The sequence below is a fragment of the Papio anubis genome, chromosome X (genome assembly GCF_008728515.1).
Source record: "Papio anubis isolate 15944 chromosome X, Panubis1.0, whole genome shotgun sequence".
Lineage (NCBI taxonomy): Eukaryota > Metazoa > Chordata > Mammalia > Primates > Cercopithecidae > Papio > Papio anubis.
In genome coordinates this window covers 1,311,609-1,328,457 of record NC_044996.1, presented here as the reverse complement: position 1 = coordinate 1,328,457, position 16,849 = coordinate 1,311,609, and the positions used below count along the sequence as shown (strand labels likewise).

The 16,849-nt window shown below is 55.5% G+C and overlaps 3 protein-coding genes across 13 annotated transcripts; all 3 read left to right on the top strand.

The window, feature by feature from the left end:
• Positions 1 to 3,209, top strand: SLC10A3 (solute carrier family 10 member 3). Of its 11 annotated transcripts, none has more exons than XM_017953728.3 (4): positions 7 to 271; positions 593 to 626; positions 752 to 898; positions 1,438 to 3,209. In XM_017953728.3, exon 4 carries the CDS (start codon positions 1,579 to 1,581, stop codon positions 3,010 to 3,012), a length of 1,434 nt encoding a protein of 477 aa, XP_017809217.2. In that variant the 5' UTR covers positions 7 to 271; positions 593 to 626; positions 752 to 898; positions 1,438 to 1,578; the 3' UTR covers positions 3,013 to 3,209. The 11 variants fall into 11 exon arrangements, with proteins under 11 accessions (XP_021788089.1, XP_031516262.1, XP_017809217.2 ...); XM_017953725.3 differs by having other exon boundaries at positions 521 to 626; XM_017953727.2 differs by lacking the exon at positions 7 to 271 and adding an exon at positions 278 to 420 and having other exon boundaries at positions 521 to 626.
• A 640-nt stretch (positions 3,210 to 3,849) lies between these two features.
• On the top strand, positions 3,850 to 6,785 carry UBL4A (ubiquitin like 4A). Its single transcript, XM_003918478.3, has 4 exons — positions 3,850 to 3,980; positions 4,184 to 4,289; positions 4,538 to 4,746; positions 4,865 to 6,785. Exons 1-4 carry the CDS (start codon positions 3,933 to 3,935, stop codon positions 4,973 to 4,975), a joined length of 474 nt encoding a protein of 157 aa, XP_003918527.1. The 5' UTR covers positions 3,850 to 3,932; the 3' UTR covers positions 4,976 to 6,785.
• A 5,778-nt stretch (positions 6,786 to 12,563) lies between these two features.
• Positions 12,564 to 14,109, top strand: LAGE3 (L antigen family member 3). The gene is made up of 3 exons (XM_003918479.5): positions 12,564 to 13,088; positions 13,429 to 13,557; positions 13,779 to 14,109. The coding sequence occupies exons 1-3, from the start codon at positions 12,901 to 12,903 to the stop codon at positions 13,891 to 13,893; spliced, it is 432 nt and encodes a 143-aa protein (XP_003918528.1). The 5' UTR covers positions 12,564 to 12,900; the 3' UTR covers positions 13,894 to 14,109.
• The last annotated feature ends 2,740 nt before the right edge of the window (positions 14,110 to 16,849 follow it).

Sequence of the window (16,849 nt, the reverse complement as noted above, 5' to 3'; positions counted from 1 at the left end):
CCGGAAGGGAGGCGGCCTCTGGCCCCGACCCCGCTCCGCGATCGCCCACTCGGGCGCCCGGTCGGGCCTGGCAGGGAAGGGCCGCCGCCGCTCGTTCGCGAGGCCTGGCGGGGCCGCGGGGCCCAGGAATGTCGTAAGGTGCTCCCCCAGACCCCGAGACGGCCCGAGCGGGTCGCCGCCTGTGGGACGGCGGCGTGCCCTTCCTTTCCTCCCTCCCAGGTCCGCGCCAGAGCTCTGCTAACGACCCGTCCGACAACTTCCGGACTCCCAGGTACGGAGGAGCCCTTGCCAGTTACCCCGAACACCTGGCCGGTGTGGAAGGGCCGGGACTCCCTCCCCTGACTTGGGGGTGCATCTGCTCAAACTCTGTCGGCCCCTCAAGCAGAAATGGTGTGGGATCTGGGCCAAACCCCTCTTAGAGTGAGTCAGAGCCACCAGCCCTACTGGAGGGATGGGGCATGGGGTGAGTGGCCCCTAGCCTTTCCCTTCTGACTGGTTCGTATCACCCTGGTGGCTTCAGCCCTGGTGCCTTCATCTTAGCTCCTCTACTTTGCTTCTCCTACCCCACTGGTTTTCCTGCCTCCCTCTTCAGAGATAAGACACATGGCTGGACCAAGGCCTCCAGGGTAAGTGACCCGAACTTCAAGCCAGCAGAGACCATGTCATCCTAAGCTAGGGATAGGGGAGGCTCGCCGGGATGAACTTTTGGCTTAACCTAACCTCTGCTCCCTACTTCTGCCTTTCACCCCAGTCTCAGATGACGGGAGGCCAGTGCCAAAGTGATAGGATCTACAGAGGCAGTCCTCTTCTAGGACCGGGACACAACAGTGCATGAGGCAACTGACAGGGGTGATGTAAAGCTGTTGCGTCTCCAGCCTGGTTGCCCCAGTTCTAGCAGGTGATGTGACACTACAGTGGTCGCTGCCCAAATTGAGAAATGGAAGGAGGTGCTGCTGGTCCCTAGAAACACTCATAGTTCCATTGGGATTTTGAGGCTCTGGTAGGGGCGCATGTGAGCATGGAGGGGAGCCCTGGACTCTGAGCACAGCCTCTCAGATATTTCACAGTGGCTCTCGGAGTCTCAAAGTCTGGGACCAGTGGGAGCTCTGACAAAAGGAGAAGAAAGCCCCCCAGTAGACATGTGGCTCTGTCTGATCCATTCCTGCTGCCCATTCTGGCAACTTCCCTGGGGAGGGAGGACCTGCTTCCCAGCAGGACCCTCATCGAGTCACTGTAGGGGCAGGTAGAGCAGGCCAGGGAGCCACAGCCAAACGGCACTCAAGGGCCAGCACTAGGCATTGCCTCTCCATTCCTGAGTGTGGGGCAAGGGTCCCTGCTGAGTTTTACTCTTAGCAGCGGGTTTCCAGATCCCCATGCTCCTGGGTTCTTGACTGCACGCCCTCACCAGCTGCCTCTCTGTGTCCCTTACCTCCTCAGGGAGAGCCCTGCCATCAAGGAAGGCAGCACAGGACTGGGACCCACCCATGAATCCTTCTCAGGACAACCCAACAGCACCAGTGGGGATGTTCTCCTAAGCCACAGAGGGCCTGGGCACGCATCCGCCCTCCAGGAAGAGCCATGGTGTTAATGCAGGGCAGGGGCAGCTCTCAGCAGTGGCCTGGTCTGGGAGGCGAGGATGGTGGCACAGGTCCCTTAGGCATGCTCAGAGCTGCCCTGCTGCTCATCAGCCTGCCGTGGGGGGCCCGAGGGACAGCCAGCAGCAGCCTCAGCACTGCTGGGGGTCACACTGTGCCGCTGACTGGGGGCCGCTACTTGAGCATTGGAGATGGCTCTGTGATGGAGTTTGAGTTTCCCGAGGAGAGTGAGGGCATCATTGTGATCTCCAGCCAGTACCCAGGCCAAGCCAACAGGACGGTGCCCAGCCCCATGCTCAGGGTTACATCCCTGGACACAGAGGTGCTGACCATCAAGAACGTGAGTGCCATAACCTGGGGAGGTGGGGGTGGCTTTGTGGTGAGCATCCACTCAGGCCTGGCTGGGCTGGCCCCACTCCACATCCAGCTCCTGGACGCCCATGAGGCCCCGCCCACACTGATCGAGGAGCGGAGAGACTTTTGCATCAAGGTCTCACCTGCTGAAGACGCCCCCGCCACCCTCAGCACCGACCTGGCCCACTTCTCGGAAAACCCAATACTCTACCTGCTCCTGCCTCTTATCTTTGTCAACAAGTGTTCGTTTGGGTGCAAAGTGGAACTCGAGGTTCTGAAGGGGCTCATGCAGAGCCCCCAGCCCATGCTGCTGGGCCTCCTGGGCCAGTTTCTGGTCATGCCCTTGTACGCTTTCCTCATGGCCAAAGTCTTCATGCTGCCCAAGGCCCTGGCTCTGGGCCTCATCATTACCTGCTCATCGCCTGGCGGCGGAGGGAGCTACCTCTTCAGCCTCCTTCTTGGAGGGGACGTCACCCTGGCCATCTCCATGACTTTCATCTCTACGGTGGCTGCCACTGGTTTCTTGCCTCTGTCTTCAGCCATCTACAGCCACCTGCTCAGCATCCATGAAACACTCCACGTGCCCATCTCCAAAATCCTGGGCACCCTGCTGTTCATCGCCATCCCCATAGCAGTGGGCGTGCTGATCAAGTCCAAGCTCCCCAAGTTCTCCCAGCTGCTGCTGCAGGTCATCAAGCCCTTCAGCTTTGTGCTCCTCCTGGGCGGCCTTTTCCTGGCCTATCGCATGGGGGTCTTCATCCTGGCAGGCGTCCGGCTACCCATCGTACTGGTGGGTATCACAGTGCCCCTGGTTGGCCTGTTGGTGGGCTACTGCCTGGCCACATGTCTGAAGCTGCCTGTGGCCCAGCGGCGGACGGTCAGCATTGAGGTAGGGGTGCAGAACAGCCTGCTGGCCTTGGCCATGCTGCAGCTATCCCTCCGCCGCCTTCAAGCTGACTATGCCTCCCAGGCCCCCTTCATTGTGGCGCTGAGCGGCACCTCCGAGATGCTGGCCTTGGTCATTGGCCACTGCATCTACAGTAGCCTGTTCCCAGTTTCCTGAGGCCTCTGGGTCAAGCTTTCATCAGCCCCAGCCCCCACACTCCACCAAAGTTCTCATGCACTATGCACTCAGAAAAATCCAGGCTTATTTTTTTTACTGATTTTTTATTCTCCAGCTTTCAGTGCCACAGAGGCCATGCTGAGTTAGGTAGGTGGGCGCTGCCCAGAAAATATATTTCAATAAAACAGAGAAGCAAGCTTGGGTCCCTTCTAATCTTTGCCCTTTGGGGCCTGGGCGTGGGGGTAGAAAGAGTGTGCTGGGTAGGTGTGGACCAGGGTGGAGGGCCAGCTTGGGTGACACGGTGACCCCTGCATAGGCTTTCTCTATCAGCCCTCCCCGGGCGTGTCCCCACTGTAGGAGAGGTGGGAGGATGAGGGCAGAGGCTGGCCCCCCTACCCCCTCTCAAGCTCAGTGGGGTGTTTCGCAGCCAGACCAGAAAGGAGGAGCCAGAAAGCCACCAGGCAGGGAGCCGGGGGGGCCGTCTGTGGGTATGCAGGGCCAGGTTCCGCCAGCAGTAACGGCGCGTGGGGTGGTCCAGGCACTCTGCGGGGGCGAGCGTACCTTCTGGCCCTTCCTTCTCCATTCCCTAGCTCCCAGATGACGCCAACCTGGCCCGACTAGTTCCTGCTCCCAACTCCCCGGCGCTGTTGCTTTGGGAGGGGTCCGCCGGCCAGGGCGGTCGCTGCGCGTGTGCTAGGCGGGACCCCAGGGGCACTCCTCCCGGGGTGCAACTGGGCCGGGGGGCAGGGCCGGGGCGTGGACGAGGCAGGAGGGCGGGGCCGGGAAGCGCGGGCGGCGGGCGCGCCCCTCTCGCTGCTTCCGGCGGCGGCGGGCGGTTCCAGCGCGCGCCCGGGGCGGCGGCGCGCGGCGGGGGGTGGTTGGGGTGCGCGCCGGCCCGAGTGGACGCCGTCGCGACCGCCATGCAGCTGACGGTGAAGGCGCTGCAGGGCCGGGAGTGCAGCCTGCAGGTAGGGTCCCCGGGCCGGGCGGCCGGGTCCGGCGCGCTCTCTCGCCGGCTCCTGGCAGGGTGACCAGCAGGGCCAAGGGCGGGCACGGGGCGGCCGGGCCGGGGACTGGGAGCCGGGAGAGCTGCCCTCGGGAGCGGACGCGTGGGCTTCGCCGTCTGGGGACCGCGGCCTCAACCCTTGCCTCCCACCCTCCGCGCGGCCAGGTGCCAGAGGACGAGCTGGTGTCCACGCTGAAGCAGCTGGTCTCCGAGAAGCTGAACGTCCCCGTGCGCCAGCAACGGCTGCTGTTCAAGGGCAAGGCCCTGGCAGGTACCCAGGGAGAGGAGACGCCCAGGGAGCCCCGCAGGAAGCGGGACTGGGGTGCGCGGGCCGAGGCCGGCAGCCGTGTAACGGGTCGGGGTGCCGGCGCCAAGCGCCACATGACCCCAAGGGAGGCGGCCGCATGCCTCACTGCCGGATGCCGCAGCGCTCCGCTCCCGCCGCCCGAGGCGGTCTCGCGTCCCGGGCCACCCCCACGGCGGCGGAGGAGGAGGAACCCATCGATCTGTCTTTGGCAGATGGGAAACGACTCTCGGATTATAGCATCGGGCCCAACTCCAAGCTCAACCTAGTGGTCAAACCCCTGCAGAAGGTGCTACTAGAAGAAGGCGAGGCCCAGAGGCTGGCCGACTCCCCACCCCCGCATGTCTGGCAGCTAATCTCCAAAGTCTTGGCCCGCCACTTCAGTGCGGCAGATGCCAGCAGGGTCCTGGAACAGCTACAGAGGGTGAGAAGGGTAACCCTGGGTATCCTCTCCAGGCCCAGTTCCTCCCAGCCCCTACCTCTGTTGCAGTGTATGGCTCCCCACTGGCAGCCCCTGAATCTTCCTGCCCTTCTCTCCCCAGGATTACGAGAGGTCCCTGAGCCGCCTGACGCTGGACGACATCGAACGGTTGGCCAGCCGCTTCCTGCACCCTGAAGTGACTGAGACGATGGAGAAGGGCTTCTCCAAATAGCATTCTCGGAGCATGGGGAGGTGCCCAGTGCCAGGCCACAGCAGCATGTCACACTAAGTGTGTTCACCTGTTGCAGTTGGGCTCATAATAATAGCTGGCATGTACCTGGCTCTGGCCACGTGCTAGGCACTCCTCACAGCTTGACCTGGGTTTGCTTCCACACCCTCAGAAGAGGTGAGCCAGCACAGCAGAGGCACTGGCGATGAAGTGGCGGAGCCCCAGTCGGAATCCAGCGGCTTCTGAAAGTGCCTTGGTGTGAGAAGGAGGAAGGGGCTGCTTGGAGAGCTGGGCTCTGGCATGTCATGTTTAGCCCACTGAGAATATACCCTCAGGTGACTCCTTCCCAATCCTGAAAGGGAAAGCAGCTGTCACCTGACCTCTGGCGGGTCCAACATAGCCTTCAGCTTACCTCTGCAGGAGGCCAAGTGACAGCCAGCCCTGGAACCACCACACCCCCACCAGCTGCTGCAGCCAGTGTGCTTTCGACAAATGAAAAAGCAGGTTGGGGGCAGGGAGTCAGCAAGTCACCCCAGCTCTGTGATGTGACTTCGGGGGAGTCTCAGTGCCACTTTGGTCCCCAGCCACGGACTTTATACAGTGAGGGCCACTCCCCGACCTGAGTCAGTGTCCTTCGTCTCACAGTGCCCCCCTCCCTTCTGTTCAGTAAACAAACTGAAGCCAAAAGCGAAGCAGTGGCCAAGTGTGACCCAGAGATGGGGTGTCCTGGCCCTTAGTGACACAGCTCCTCTCTGGGCACCCTGTCTGCTTGTCTTCTCCAGGAAGCGTTAGGGCTGATGGGTGACTCAGCAAGGCAATGTCAGAACTGGGACTGGGCATAGGCCTTTGTCCTCGTCCCCAGCACTCGCCTCCCTGTGGAAGATGAACACATCCCAGCCCCCTGTGTACAGGCACTCCCTTCGTGTGCTCCTTGTTGCCTGAGAGGAAACCTTGGGGTGCCAGGGTGGGGACAGAAACATGGGCTGGGTTCCGGTTCCTTCTCCACTGTGCCCTGTGCATGGGCACAAGAGGACATCTAGCCACCTGCTCCTTGGAGGCCCCCACGGGTGGTAGAGGCTAGAAGGAAGCCACAGCAGGAGGACGCCACTTTGGGCCCTCCACCCTTGCCAAGTGAGCCGCTCACAGTGTGGTCGGGGCTGCACGTGCTGGAGGCCCTCCTGCCTGGGCCTGATGGGGCAAATATTGGGTCCCCGGGCTGGAAAGATGGACAGAGGCCCAATGGGTGAAGGCTTTGAAGAGCACACAGAAGCCCCTGGCCCCTCACGAGAGCTGGAGAGCCATGTATATGGCTTCAAAGCCACCTATGGCAGGGACACACTTGTGAGCATGGGCGGCCTGCAGCGCAGGTGATACATTTGCCAGTGCTCTTGTTTGCGTGCTGCCAGGAAATTGATTTTGGAAAATGAAATAACATTAAAGGTGAATGTGAGACTTCCACTTTTATCCAAAAGGAGCTATATTAGCTAGGCTGTTTCTGATATCCAATCATTGGTTTAACAATAAAGGCAATTTGTTTAATCAGTAACGGAAATTTCTTGGCTTATGAAAGTGAAAAGCCCAGTGGTATCGGCATTGGCAGCAGGGGAGCAATTCTTCCAGTGTCTTCCTGCCTCCCTCTGCGTTTGTGTCTGCCACACCCCAGGCCACCACCTCCAAGGATGAAAAGGTGGCTGCCTGCAGCTTCCACAGAATCCCTCCCTCACTGCCTCACTGCCAGAGCAGCGCCTTCTCTGGAGCACCTCTGCTGTCTCAGATGCCTCCAGCAAATAAACACCCTTCTTGTTGGTCGGAACTGGATTGTGCGTCCAATCATTTTGGCCGGGGTAGGGGGTGATTATCTGTCAGGGCTGGCTCCCTGGAGCTAGGCATGGGGTCACTTCCCTGGACACACATGGGCTGTGCAAGGGACAGAAGGCTCTGGGGGAGGGCTGGATGAATGGATGTCCTCAATGGTGGCAGCAAATGGCAGCTGTCCACTACAGGGGAAATGCATGTGTCATATCAGGGCCACCTTACAGGTAGTGGAGGAGAGGGCTGGAGGCATCAAGATCACACAGGGAAAGCATTTCCTGAGGCTTGGGTTAGGGAAGGCACCAGAGAGAGGAAACACTGCAGGGATGGGAGACAGGAAGTGGGGGGATCATTAGAGGACACTGGGGACTCTGCATGAAGATGGAGCAGCCACAGGGTGCAGCCCCCCAATGCTGAGATCCTTTAACGGGGGTCAGAATGTTTACTGCAGGTGCTGTGCCCCTCTGAGCCAACTGTCGGCCCTGAAAGGTAGCGCCAAGTCATCCACTGCCCCCTGCCCGGTGAAGGGCCCTGAGATCCACCACCTGCCCCTCAGGGAGGGGTCTGGGGACAGTTTCTGATCCTGCGGCCATAGTGTGACTACGATGACATCAGGAGATAGCAGCTCTCTCTGTATCACTTCTTGGGGGAGCTCATCTAGCTTTGTTTCTATTTCTGTGCTTCACTCCCATGTATATGTCTCATCCCAGCCTCTCTCCTGAGCTCCAGCCCATGTCTTCCAGACAGCGCCTGACTTTGCTGAAGACACCCTGCTCATCACTGAGTGCCCCCTGTGTCCCAAGTGCTGGCAATCCTGAGACTGGACGACGCAGTCCCTTCCCTCTTGGCACTCACGTCCAGCACTGGCCAGCTCCTCAGCACACACATTTTCTCCATGACCCACCTGGATGAATGGCAATGCCACTCAGCCAGGCTTCTGAGGGAGCAGGAGGCCATCTTTGCCTCTCCCAACTAGCCATTCTCCACAGGTAATCAGGCAAGAATATTTTTGGAAGCATCCAAGGCAGCTGATACTGTATCCTTTCCTCCTCTGACCACACTCACCCCCAGCCCCGCATCTAGTGGCTGGCAGGGTCAGGCTGCCCCACTGCTGGGGAGGCTGTTTGATCACATGGCCCAGGTGGTGGCTGCCAGATCTCTCCCCTGTAAAGATGCAGTTTCCCTTCCTGATTCACAGGTAATTTGGGGTAATTTTTTTTTTTTTTTTTTTTTTTTGAGGCAGAGTCTCGCTCTGTCGCCCAGGCTGGAGTGCAGTGGCCGGATCTCAGCTCACTGCAAGCTCTGCCTCCCGGGTTTACGCCATTCTCCTGCCTCAGCCATGGGGCGAGCAGGACTACAGGCAGCCATACCTACGCCGGTAGTTTTGCGTCGCTTTTTAGTAGAGGGCGGGGTTTCACCGTGTTAGCCAGGATGAATGTGATCTCCTGACCTGGCTCGGCAATGCGGAAACCTCCCGGAGATGCTGGGATTACAGGCGAGCTGCCGGGCTCGGCCCGGGTAATATTTGAGACTTTGTGAATATCTGTCCCTAACAACCTTTCAGCTAATGCTTTTGCCGTCCAGTGACTGTGATGCGCGCCGGTCGTTTTGGGGGCCAGTCTCGGCTCATAGCCGGGCTGGAACGTTGCGCTCCGCCCTCTGGAGTTCACGCGTTACTCACCTCAACTTCCCAGTAAGCTGGGACTACAGGTGCCAGACGCGTGCTCAGCTATTTTTTTGGTATTTTTAATTGAGACGGGGTTTCACCGTGTTAGCCAGGATGGTCGAATCTCATCACCTCATGATCTGCCTGAGCGCTAGAGCGGGCTGGATTACAGGCGTGAGCCACTGTGCGCAATTTTTGAGACGGGCCTCACTCTGTCGACAAACGTTTTTCAATGGGCGGTCTTGGGTGCGATGCTACGGGTTCAAGAGATTCTCCAGCCTCAACCTCCTGAGTAGCTGATACTACAGGTGCACGCCACCACACCCGGCTAATTTTTTTTGTACTTTTGGTAGAGATGGGGTTTCAGTGTGTTGGCCAGGCTGATCTCAAACTCCTGACCTCGCAATTCACTTGCCTTGGCCCCCCAAAGTGCTGGAATTTCAGGCGTGAGCCACTGCACCTGGCTATCCTGAATCAATTATTAAGTTAATAACAATTAATTATTACATTAATGATAATAACGGTTGCAAAATGGTAATTTTCTGGTAGTTTTTTCTACAGCTATTACTCGCCATTTCCCTATGAAAACCTTTCCTTTATCTCTGCTTTATTTCCTGAACATCATGGACTTTTTCGTTTGTTTGTTTGATTGAGATAGAGTCTCACTCTGTTACTTATGCAGAGTGCAGTGGCTAGATCATAGCTCACTGTAGCCTCGACTTCCTGGGCTCAAGAAATCCTCCTGCCTCAGCCTCCCTAGTAGCTGGGACCACAGGCACATACTGTCACAGCCGGCTAATTTTTTTTTTTTTTTTTAGACAGAGTTTTGCTCTTGTTGCCCAGGCTGGAGTGCACAATGGCGCAACCCGGGCTCACTGCAACCTCCGCCTCCTGGGTTCAAGCGATTCTCCTGTCTCAGCCTCCCGAATACCTGGGATTACAGGCTCCTGCCACCACAACTGGCTAATTTTTGTATTTTTAGTAAAGATGGGGTTTCACCATGTTGGCCAGGCTGGTCTCAAACTCCTGACCTCAGGTGATCCATCCATCTTGGCCTCCCAAAGTGCTGGGATTATAGGAGTGAGCCACCATGCTAGGCCTGGCTAAAATTTAATAATTTTATTTTATTTTTTTGGTAGAGACCGGGTCTCACTATGTTGCTCAGGCTAATCTCGAACTCCTGGCCTCAAGTGATCCTCCTCCCTCAGCGTCCAAAAGTTCTGGGATGACAGGCTTGAGTCAAGACACCTGGCCAAGCCAATTCTTTTTTTGTGGGGTGGGGGGTGGGTAGAAATACTATGTGGTGGGGCACGGTAGCTCATGCCTTAATCTCAGCGCTTTGGGAGGCTGAAGCGGGTAGATCACTTGAGCCCAGGAGGTGGAGACCAGCACAGGTAACATAGTGAAAACCCACCTCTACCAAAAGATACAAAAATTAGGGGTGGGGGAGAAAAAAATTACAAAAATTAGCTGAGCGTGCTGGCACACAGCTGTACCACACCTGTAGTCCCAGCTACTCGGGAGGCTGAGGTGGGAGAATCGCTTGAGTTCAGGAGGTGGAGGCTGCAGTGAGCTGAAATCGCGCTGGTGCACTCCAGCCTGGGCAACAGAGTGAGTCTCTGTCTCAAAAAAAGGAAAGAAGGAAGGAAGGGAGGGAGGGAGGGAGGGAAAGAATAAATACTATATAGTAAATTGAAATGGGCAAATGTGGTGAAGAATGGCTGCGGATACTGAGTTACACTGGTGATCCTGAAGGCCTCTTGGAGGTGACATTGGAGACAAGGTCCTGATGACGAGGAGGAGCTAGCCCATGGGAAAGTTTGGGGACAGTCTTACAAATAGAAGAGTAAGTGCAAAGGGCTGGGGTCAGGCTGCCCTTGGTCGGAAGCAGAGAGAAGGTCCCAGCGGCCACAAAGAATGAGGGAGCAGGCAGGTGGGGTAAGAGGCAAGGGAAGGAGCTGGGAGTTAGGTCACAGTGGACTTTTAGAAGATAGACCAAGGAGTTTGGACTTTAGTCAAGTGCAAAGGGAAATCATTTTAGGGTTTTAAGCAGGGATGTGATCCCATGCATTTTTTTTTTTTTTTTTTTTTTTTTGAGGGGGTCTCCCTTTTTTTGCCCGGTCTATAGTGCAGTGGCACAATCTCAGCTCACTGAAACCTCCACCTTCTGGGTTCAAGTGATCCTCCTGCCTCAGCCTCCTGAGTAGCTGGGATTACCGGCGTGCACCACCACACCCAGCTAAGTTTTGTATTTTTAGTAGAGATGGGGTTTCACCATGTTGGTCAGGCTGGTCTGGAACTTCTGACCTCAAGTGATCTGCCTGCCTTGGCCTCCCAAAGTGCTGGGATTACAGGCATGAGCCACCGCGCCCAGCCCCATGCAATTTAAATTAGAATTAAAAAGTCATTCTGCGGTGTGGTGAATAGGTTGTAGAGGGGAAAGTGTAAAAGAGAATCAGCCAGGAAGCTGTTGAGGGCGGTCAAGGAAAGATGCTGGCTTCCACTGCAGACTAGCAGTGGAGAGCAAGAAGTGGGCTGATGTGGAACCTACTTCAGAGGGAAACCCAACAGGATTTGCTGATATAGTTCAGTGTTCAATCCTTCCTTATGACTGCAAAGGAGGAAAATAGGTTGTCCAAACATGACAAACACTGTTGGAAATTTTATGTCACTTCATTTATTCATTTTTTATTTGCATTATTTTTCTTTTTGAGACAGAGTCTCCCTCTGTCGCCCAGGCTGGAGTGCAGTGGTGTGATCTCGGCTCACCACAACCTCCACCTCCCGGTTTCAAGTGATTCTCCTGTCCCAGCCTCCCGAATAGCGGGGACTACAGGCACGCACCACCACATGCGGCAAATTTTTGTATTTTTAGTAGAGACGGGTGTTTCACCATGTTGGCCAGGATGGTCTTGAACTCTTGACTTCAAGTGATCTACCCGCCTTGGCCTCCCAAAGTGCTGGGATTACAGGCATGAGCCACCGTGCCTGGCCTGATGTCACTTTAAATACTTTTTTTTTTTTTGTATTGTAAATGTCATAAAAGACCACTTTGGAAAAATTGGAGGGAAAACACAAAAAGGAAATTAAAATCACCCACCATACTATTAGCAGAGATCATGAGGATTTACATGTTGCTGTATTGTTCTAGGATTTCTCTACGTATGTACTGTAAGAGACTAAGTTGGCATTTTCTTTTATTTTTTGAGGCAGGGTCTTGCTCTATCAACCAGGCTGGAGTACAGTGGGGCGACCACGGCTAACTGTAGCCTCTGCCTCCCGGGCTCAGGTTATCCTCCCATCTCAGCCTCCCTAGTAGCTGGGACCACAGGTGTGCACCATCACACCCAGGTAATTTTTGTATTTTTTGTAGAGGCAGGGTTGCCCAGGCTGGTGTCGAACTCCTGGGCTCAAGCAATCAACCCTCCTCAGCCTCCAAGAAGCTAGTTCTACAGGCACGCTCCACTGCACCCAGTTAATTTTTAAAAATTATTTTTGTATTTTTTGTAGAGATGGGGTCTCACTATGTTGCCCATGTTGGTCTTGAACTCCTGGGCTCAACTGATCCTCCTCCCTTGGCCTCCCAAAGTGCTGGGATTACAGGCGGGAGCCACTTTGCCTGGCCTAAACTGGCATTTTCATACTCAAGAGTTGTGCAGTCTGATTTTTCACGTTATATTAGACCTAGACCCACTGCCAGTACTCTCGTTCAAGGCCCTGTCATTTTTCGCCTCCGTGCAGGCCTTCTGCTGACAGGTTCCCGCTCTGCACAGCCCACCCACTCTAAAACGCTTCCTGTAAAATGCAAAGCCAATGCTTCACAATCCATGGTGAAGCCTCCTTGGTTGGGCAATGGGGTCGAGGGCGAGCAGTATCCTTGGGGGTTACCCGACCCTGCCACCCTCCCTCCGCGAATCGCAGCATGGATGTTGTGCCACATCTCCTGCGGATCTTGGGTCCAGGTAAGAAACAGGGCGGGAAGCGTCCAGGCACCCCAGGGCCTCACTGGGGCCCCCAGGGCCGAGGCGGCAGGCCCTGCCAGCGCAGGCGCGCTAGGATCACAAGGTGCGGTTAGGGGCGGAGCCTCGCGGGGTGCGCCTCTGGGCTAGGCGTCCACGGTGTCTTCAAAAGCCCCGTCAGGGCTGGCTTCCTGGGGCCTGACCGATTGTGGTTCAGTTTGCACCAGCGCCCTGGGATCGAGTTACAAGCGAAGGGGCAGAGTTTCTGGAGGAAACCGCAGCCTCTCAACCGCTGACCGGGTCTCAGAAGGCCCCAGGCAGGGCCGCTTGGCGGGAACTGACCACGCGTCAGGCAGGCTCTCCAGGGACCTGCGCAGGCGCGTGTGGAGGGAGTCGTGCGCAGGGGGAGGGGCTTCAGGAAGGAGCCACAGAAAGGGCGGGGCGTGGGGCCTGCGCTTCGTGGGTGGAGTCGGAGCGGCGCGGCGGCGGTCATGCGGGAGGCGGAGGCAGACGCAGGCGGAGGCGCAGATGGCGGGGATGGCCAGGGTGGCCACAGCTGCCCTGGGGGCGCGGACACAGCTGCAGCTCCGGCCAGTGGAGCTCCCCCACCGCACGCGTCAGGTCCCGGCAGAGACGCCGCGTCTGCGGCCAGGGGGCCAGGAATGCGGCCGCACATATTGTGTCCTTTCCGAGGGGAGGCCAAGGAACGGTCTGGGGGCTGCTTGCGGCGGGGCGAGGGCAGGACTCGGGGAGAAAGAAAGGAGGGCGGGGCGGGGCGGGGGCCGACGGAAAGGGAAGCAGGGGGACCAGGGGCTGGGGTATACGGTCAGGGGTGGTTGGAGGAGGGGAAGAAATTGAAATGGAGGAAGAGAAGCTCTGCCAACGGTGGCCTGGGCGAGGTAAGGAGTGAAGCGGGTGATGCCGGGCAGGGTGACCTGAGAGGGGGCTTCAGAGGAGCAAGAAGGCCTGAGACATAGGCAAAGTCGTATCAGATGGCACCTTAACCGAATGACTCCCAGCACCCTCAGCGTGCCTTTCCCAACCCCCTTGGAGGCGGAAATCGCCCATGGGTCCCTGGCTCCAGATGCCGAGCCCCACCAAAGGGTGGTTGGGAAGGAGCTCACAGTGAGCGGCAGGATCCTGGCCATGTAAGTTCTGAAGGGGACCGGGGTTGGGGTAGGCGGCCGACGGAGACATGGGGAACACCCAAGGATGAGCCCTAAGGAGCGCCAGGTGCGCTGGGCTGGTTTCTGCCTGAGGGGCTGTGTAATGACAGGGCTCCCAAGGGTTTGCTGTAATGGGTGCCTGAGGGGCAGAGCGAGGGACCAGGAGTTGCTACCTCCAATTTGATTTTCTTTTCCCCTTTTAGCCGCTGGAAAGCTGAAGACTGCCGCCTGCTCCGAATTTCCGTCATCAACTTTCTCGACCAGCTTTCCCTGGTGGTGCGGACCATGCAGCGCTTCGGGCCCCCAGTTTCCCGCTAAGCCTGGCCTGGGAAAATGGGGCGAGGTCTCACTTTACCTCTCCTCCTAGGCAGTGCATCATCCATCCTTCCCTAGGGCAGGAATTCCCAGTTGCTACTTTCTTGTGAGGGCCTCATGGTCGGCTTGTACCGGCCTTTGGGTGCTCAGAGGCCCTTTGCTTTATCTGGTTCTTAAATGTTTGTTACTACAGAAAATAAAACTGAGCTACTATTCCAAGTCTGAGTTTATTTTCAGCTGCAGCACCTCCCAATATTCTTGTCGTTGTGCTTGGGTTGCAGGGGAGGTTCCAGAATTCAGATATTCAAGGAGTACGAGGAAATTGAAGACAATTTAGGAAATGGAAGAAAATGAAAATCAATTGGGTTCTGTCATTCGGGATTAACTACTGTCAACATTTTGGAATACTTCCTTAGTTTTACAGTTGCATTTACGTAGTAAATGTGTAACTAATATACACCACATAATATTTGCAAGTTTAGTGTTAAATTTTTTTTCCTTATTTTCAAATCTAACATGAGCTGTTTTCCTGTAATGATCAGTGAAGAAAGTGCTGGGGCAATTGACTAGTGTCTGGGGCAAGGATTTGGCTCCCTGGAAAATACAGTGTCTCCAGCCTTGCTAAACTGAGTCTTAGGGCTCTTTCATAGATTCTATCAGATTTTCTGAGTGGAAAGGAAGAAGTACAACTGTTTTTATTCTCAGAAAACATGGAAATGGTTTGATCCTTTTGAATCTTGTTTTGAAGATGTGCTGTGTGGGACCAGAGCAGCTCTTAGTGTAGGCTTCAGTTTCCCTCTACGGAAGCAACACCACCATTCTGGGCACCCTGGCCAATGCTCCCTAGGTGAACATCAGCTTCTCTATCCTGGTGGATGGGGAAAGCTGCTAGTCCCTGTCCTGCTTGCACACTGGAGTTACCATTCATCCTCTCCTGCTGGGGTGATGGTCTTCCTTGGCCTTGGGTAGCTTCCTCATGTGCCTGTGCTCACCAGTAGTCGTAGTCTGCTCAATACTGGAGCAGGAGCCTCTGTGGATATCCAGGGTTCTTTCCCTGTGCAGCTCTCTTCTCTCTGGTTCTCTGCCCTGCAAACACCAGCTGCTGGGATTCTCTGAATCAGAGTTTCAACTCCTAAAGTCCGAGTGTCTGCCAGGCTCCACCAGGAAACTCCACACACGACACTGGGCCAGCCGCATGACTTACCTTGTTTCCCAGTTCACACACCTCACTGTCCCTCACTGGCCCACAGCCAGTTTCTTTACACTCTGCAGTCCATATATTTTGTCTGGTTTGGGGGGTTCTTTCATGTGGCAGGACATATTCAGTCCCTATTACTCCATATGGAGGAACAGTTTCCCTTTGTAGAATCTGGGGAGCTCTGCCAGTGGTGACGTTGGCACTGGTCTTCAGCTTATGAAGATGACACTTTCCTCTCTCCCTCTCTTTTGCTCTTATTCCTTTCTTCCTTTCTTAATATTTTTTAGACATTAATTATTGATGAATAGTTGACAGTATAGATCTTTCACTTTTTTTTTTTTTCTTTGAGCCGGAGTTTCACTCTTGTTTCCCAGGCTGGAGTGCAATGGTGCGATCTCGGCTCACCGCAACCTCTGCTTCCCGGGTTCAAGCAATTCGCCTGCCTCAGCCTCCCAAGTAGCTGAGATTACAGGCATGCACCACCATGCCCAGCTAATTTTGTATTTTTAGTAGAGACGGGGTTGATACAGGGTCTGGCTCTGTCACCTAGGCTGGCACAATCATGGCTCACTGCAGCCTTGTTCCCCCAGGCTCAAGCAATTCTCCCACCTCAGCCTTCTGAGTAACTGGGACCACAGGCATGCGCCACTACACCAGGCTCATTTTTTATTTTTTGTAGAGAGAGGGTCTCGCTATGTTGCCCAAGCTGGTCCTGAACTCCTGGGCTCAAGTGATCTTCCCGCCTGGGCCTCCAAAAGTGCTGGGATGACAAGTGTGAGCCACCACACCTGGCCCCAATTTAGTTCTGTTCCCCTTCCTCTTCCTCTTCCTCTCATGCTTCTGTTAGATTCCATTAATTTCTGAAGGATTTCCCCTGAGGTTAAAAACTGTCTTGTTTTCCTGTGGCTTAGCTGTTATTATCATATGATGGTAATATTTTCAACCATCTCCCTTACCTCTGTCCCCTGTCCAGATGGTTCTGTCTGGGCCGATGGCACAGCTGTCATCCCACAACTTCTCTTTATCCTGGGCTATAATCCAGTCCTGCCTCACACGTCCATCTCTTTATTATTTTACTCCTTATTTGTGCAGTTGGTTGTTACATGCACGTGTCTAGTTTTGGTAAATACCTACAGTCCTGTAACCACCACCACTGTCTGGCACTGTGGCCCCATAGCTGGACAGCTGGAACTGGCAGCTTTTAAACCCAACTCAGGTGGCCTCCAAGCTGTCCAAGCCACCCTATTTAAAATTGCATCTCACTTGGCTGGGCACAGTTGCTCACAACTGTAATCCCAGCATTTTGGGAGGCCAAGGCAGGAGGATCACTTGAGCCCAGGAATTCAAGACCAGCAAGACTCCGTCTCTACTAAAGAAAAAAAAAAAAAAACAGCTGGGTATGGTGGCAAGCACTTGTAATCCTAGCTACTCAGAAGGCTGAGGCAGGAGGATCACTTGAGCCCAGGACATCAAGGCTGCAGTGAGTTGATTTTGCCACTACACTCCAGCATGGGAAACAGGGCAAGATCCTGTCTCAAAAAAAAAAAAAAAAAGGCCAGGCAGGTGGCTCCGCCTGTAATCCCAGCACTTTGGGAGGTGCAGTAGGGATCACGAGGTCAGGGTGAGACCATCTAATACAGTAGGCACCTGTATCTCTACTAAAAATATAAAAAAATTAGCTGGGTGTGGGTATTTGGGCACCTGTAGTCCCAGTTACTCGAGCTGAGGAGATAAGTAGACCGGGAGGTGGTGGGCTTTTGA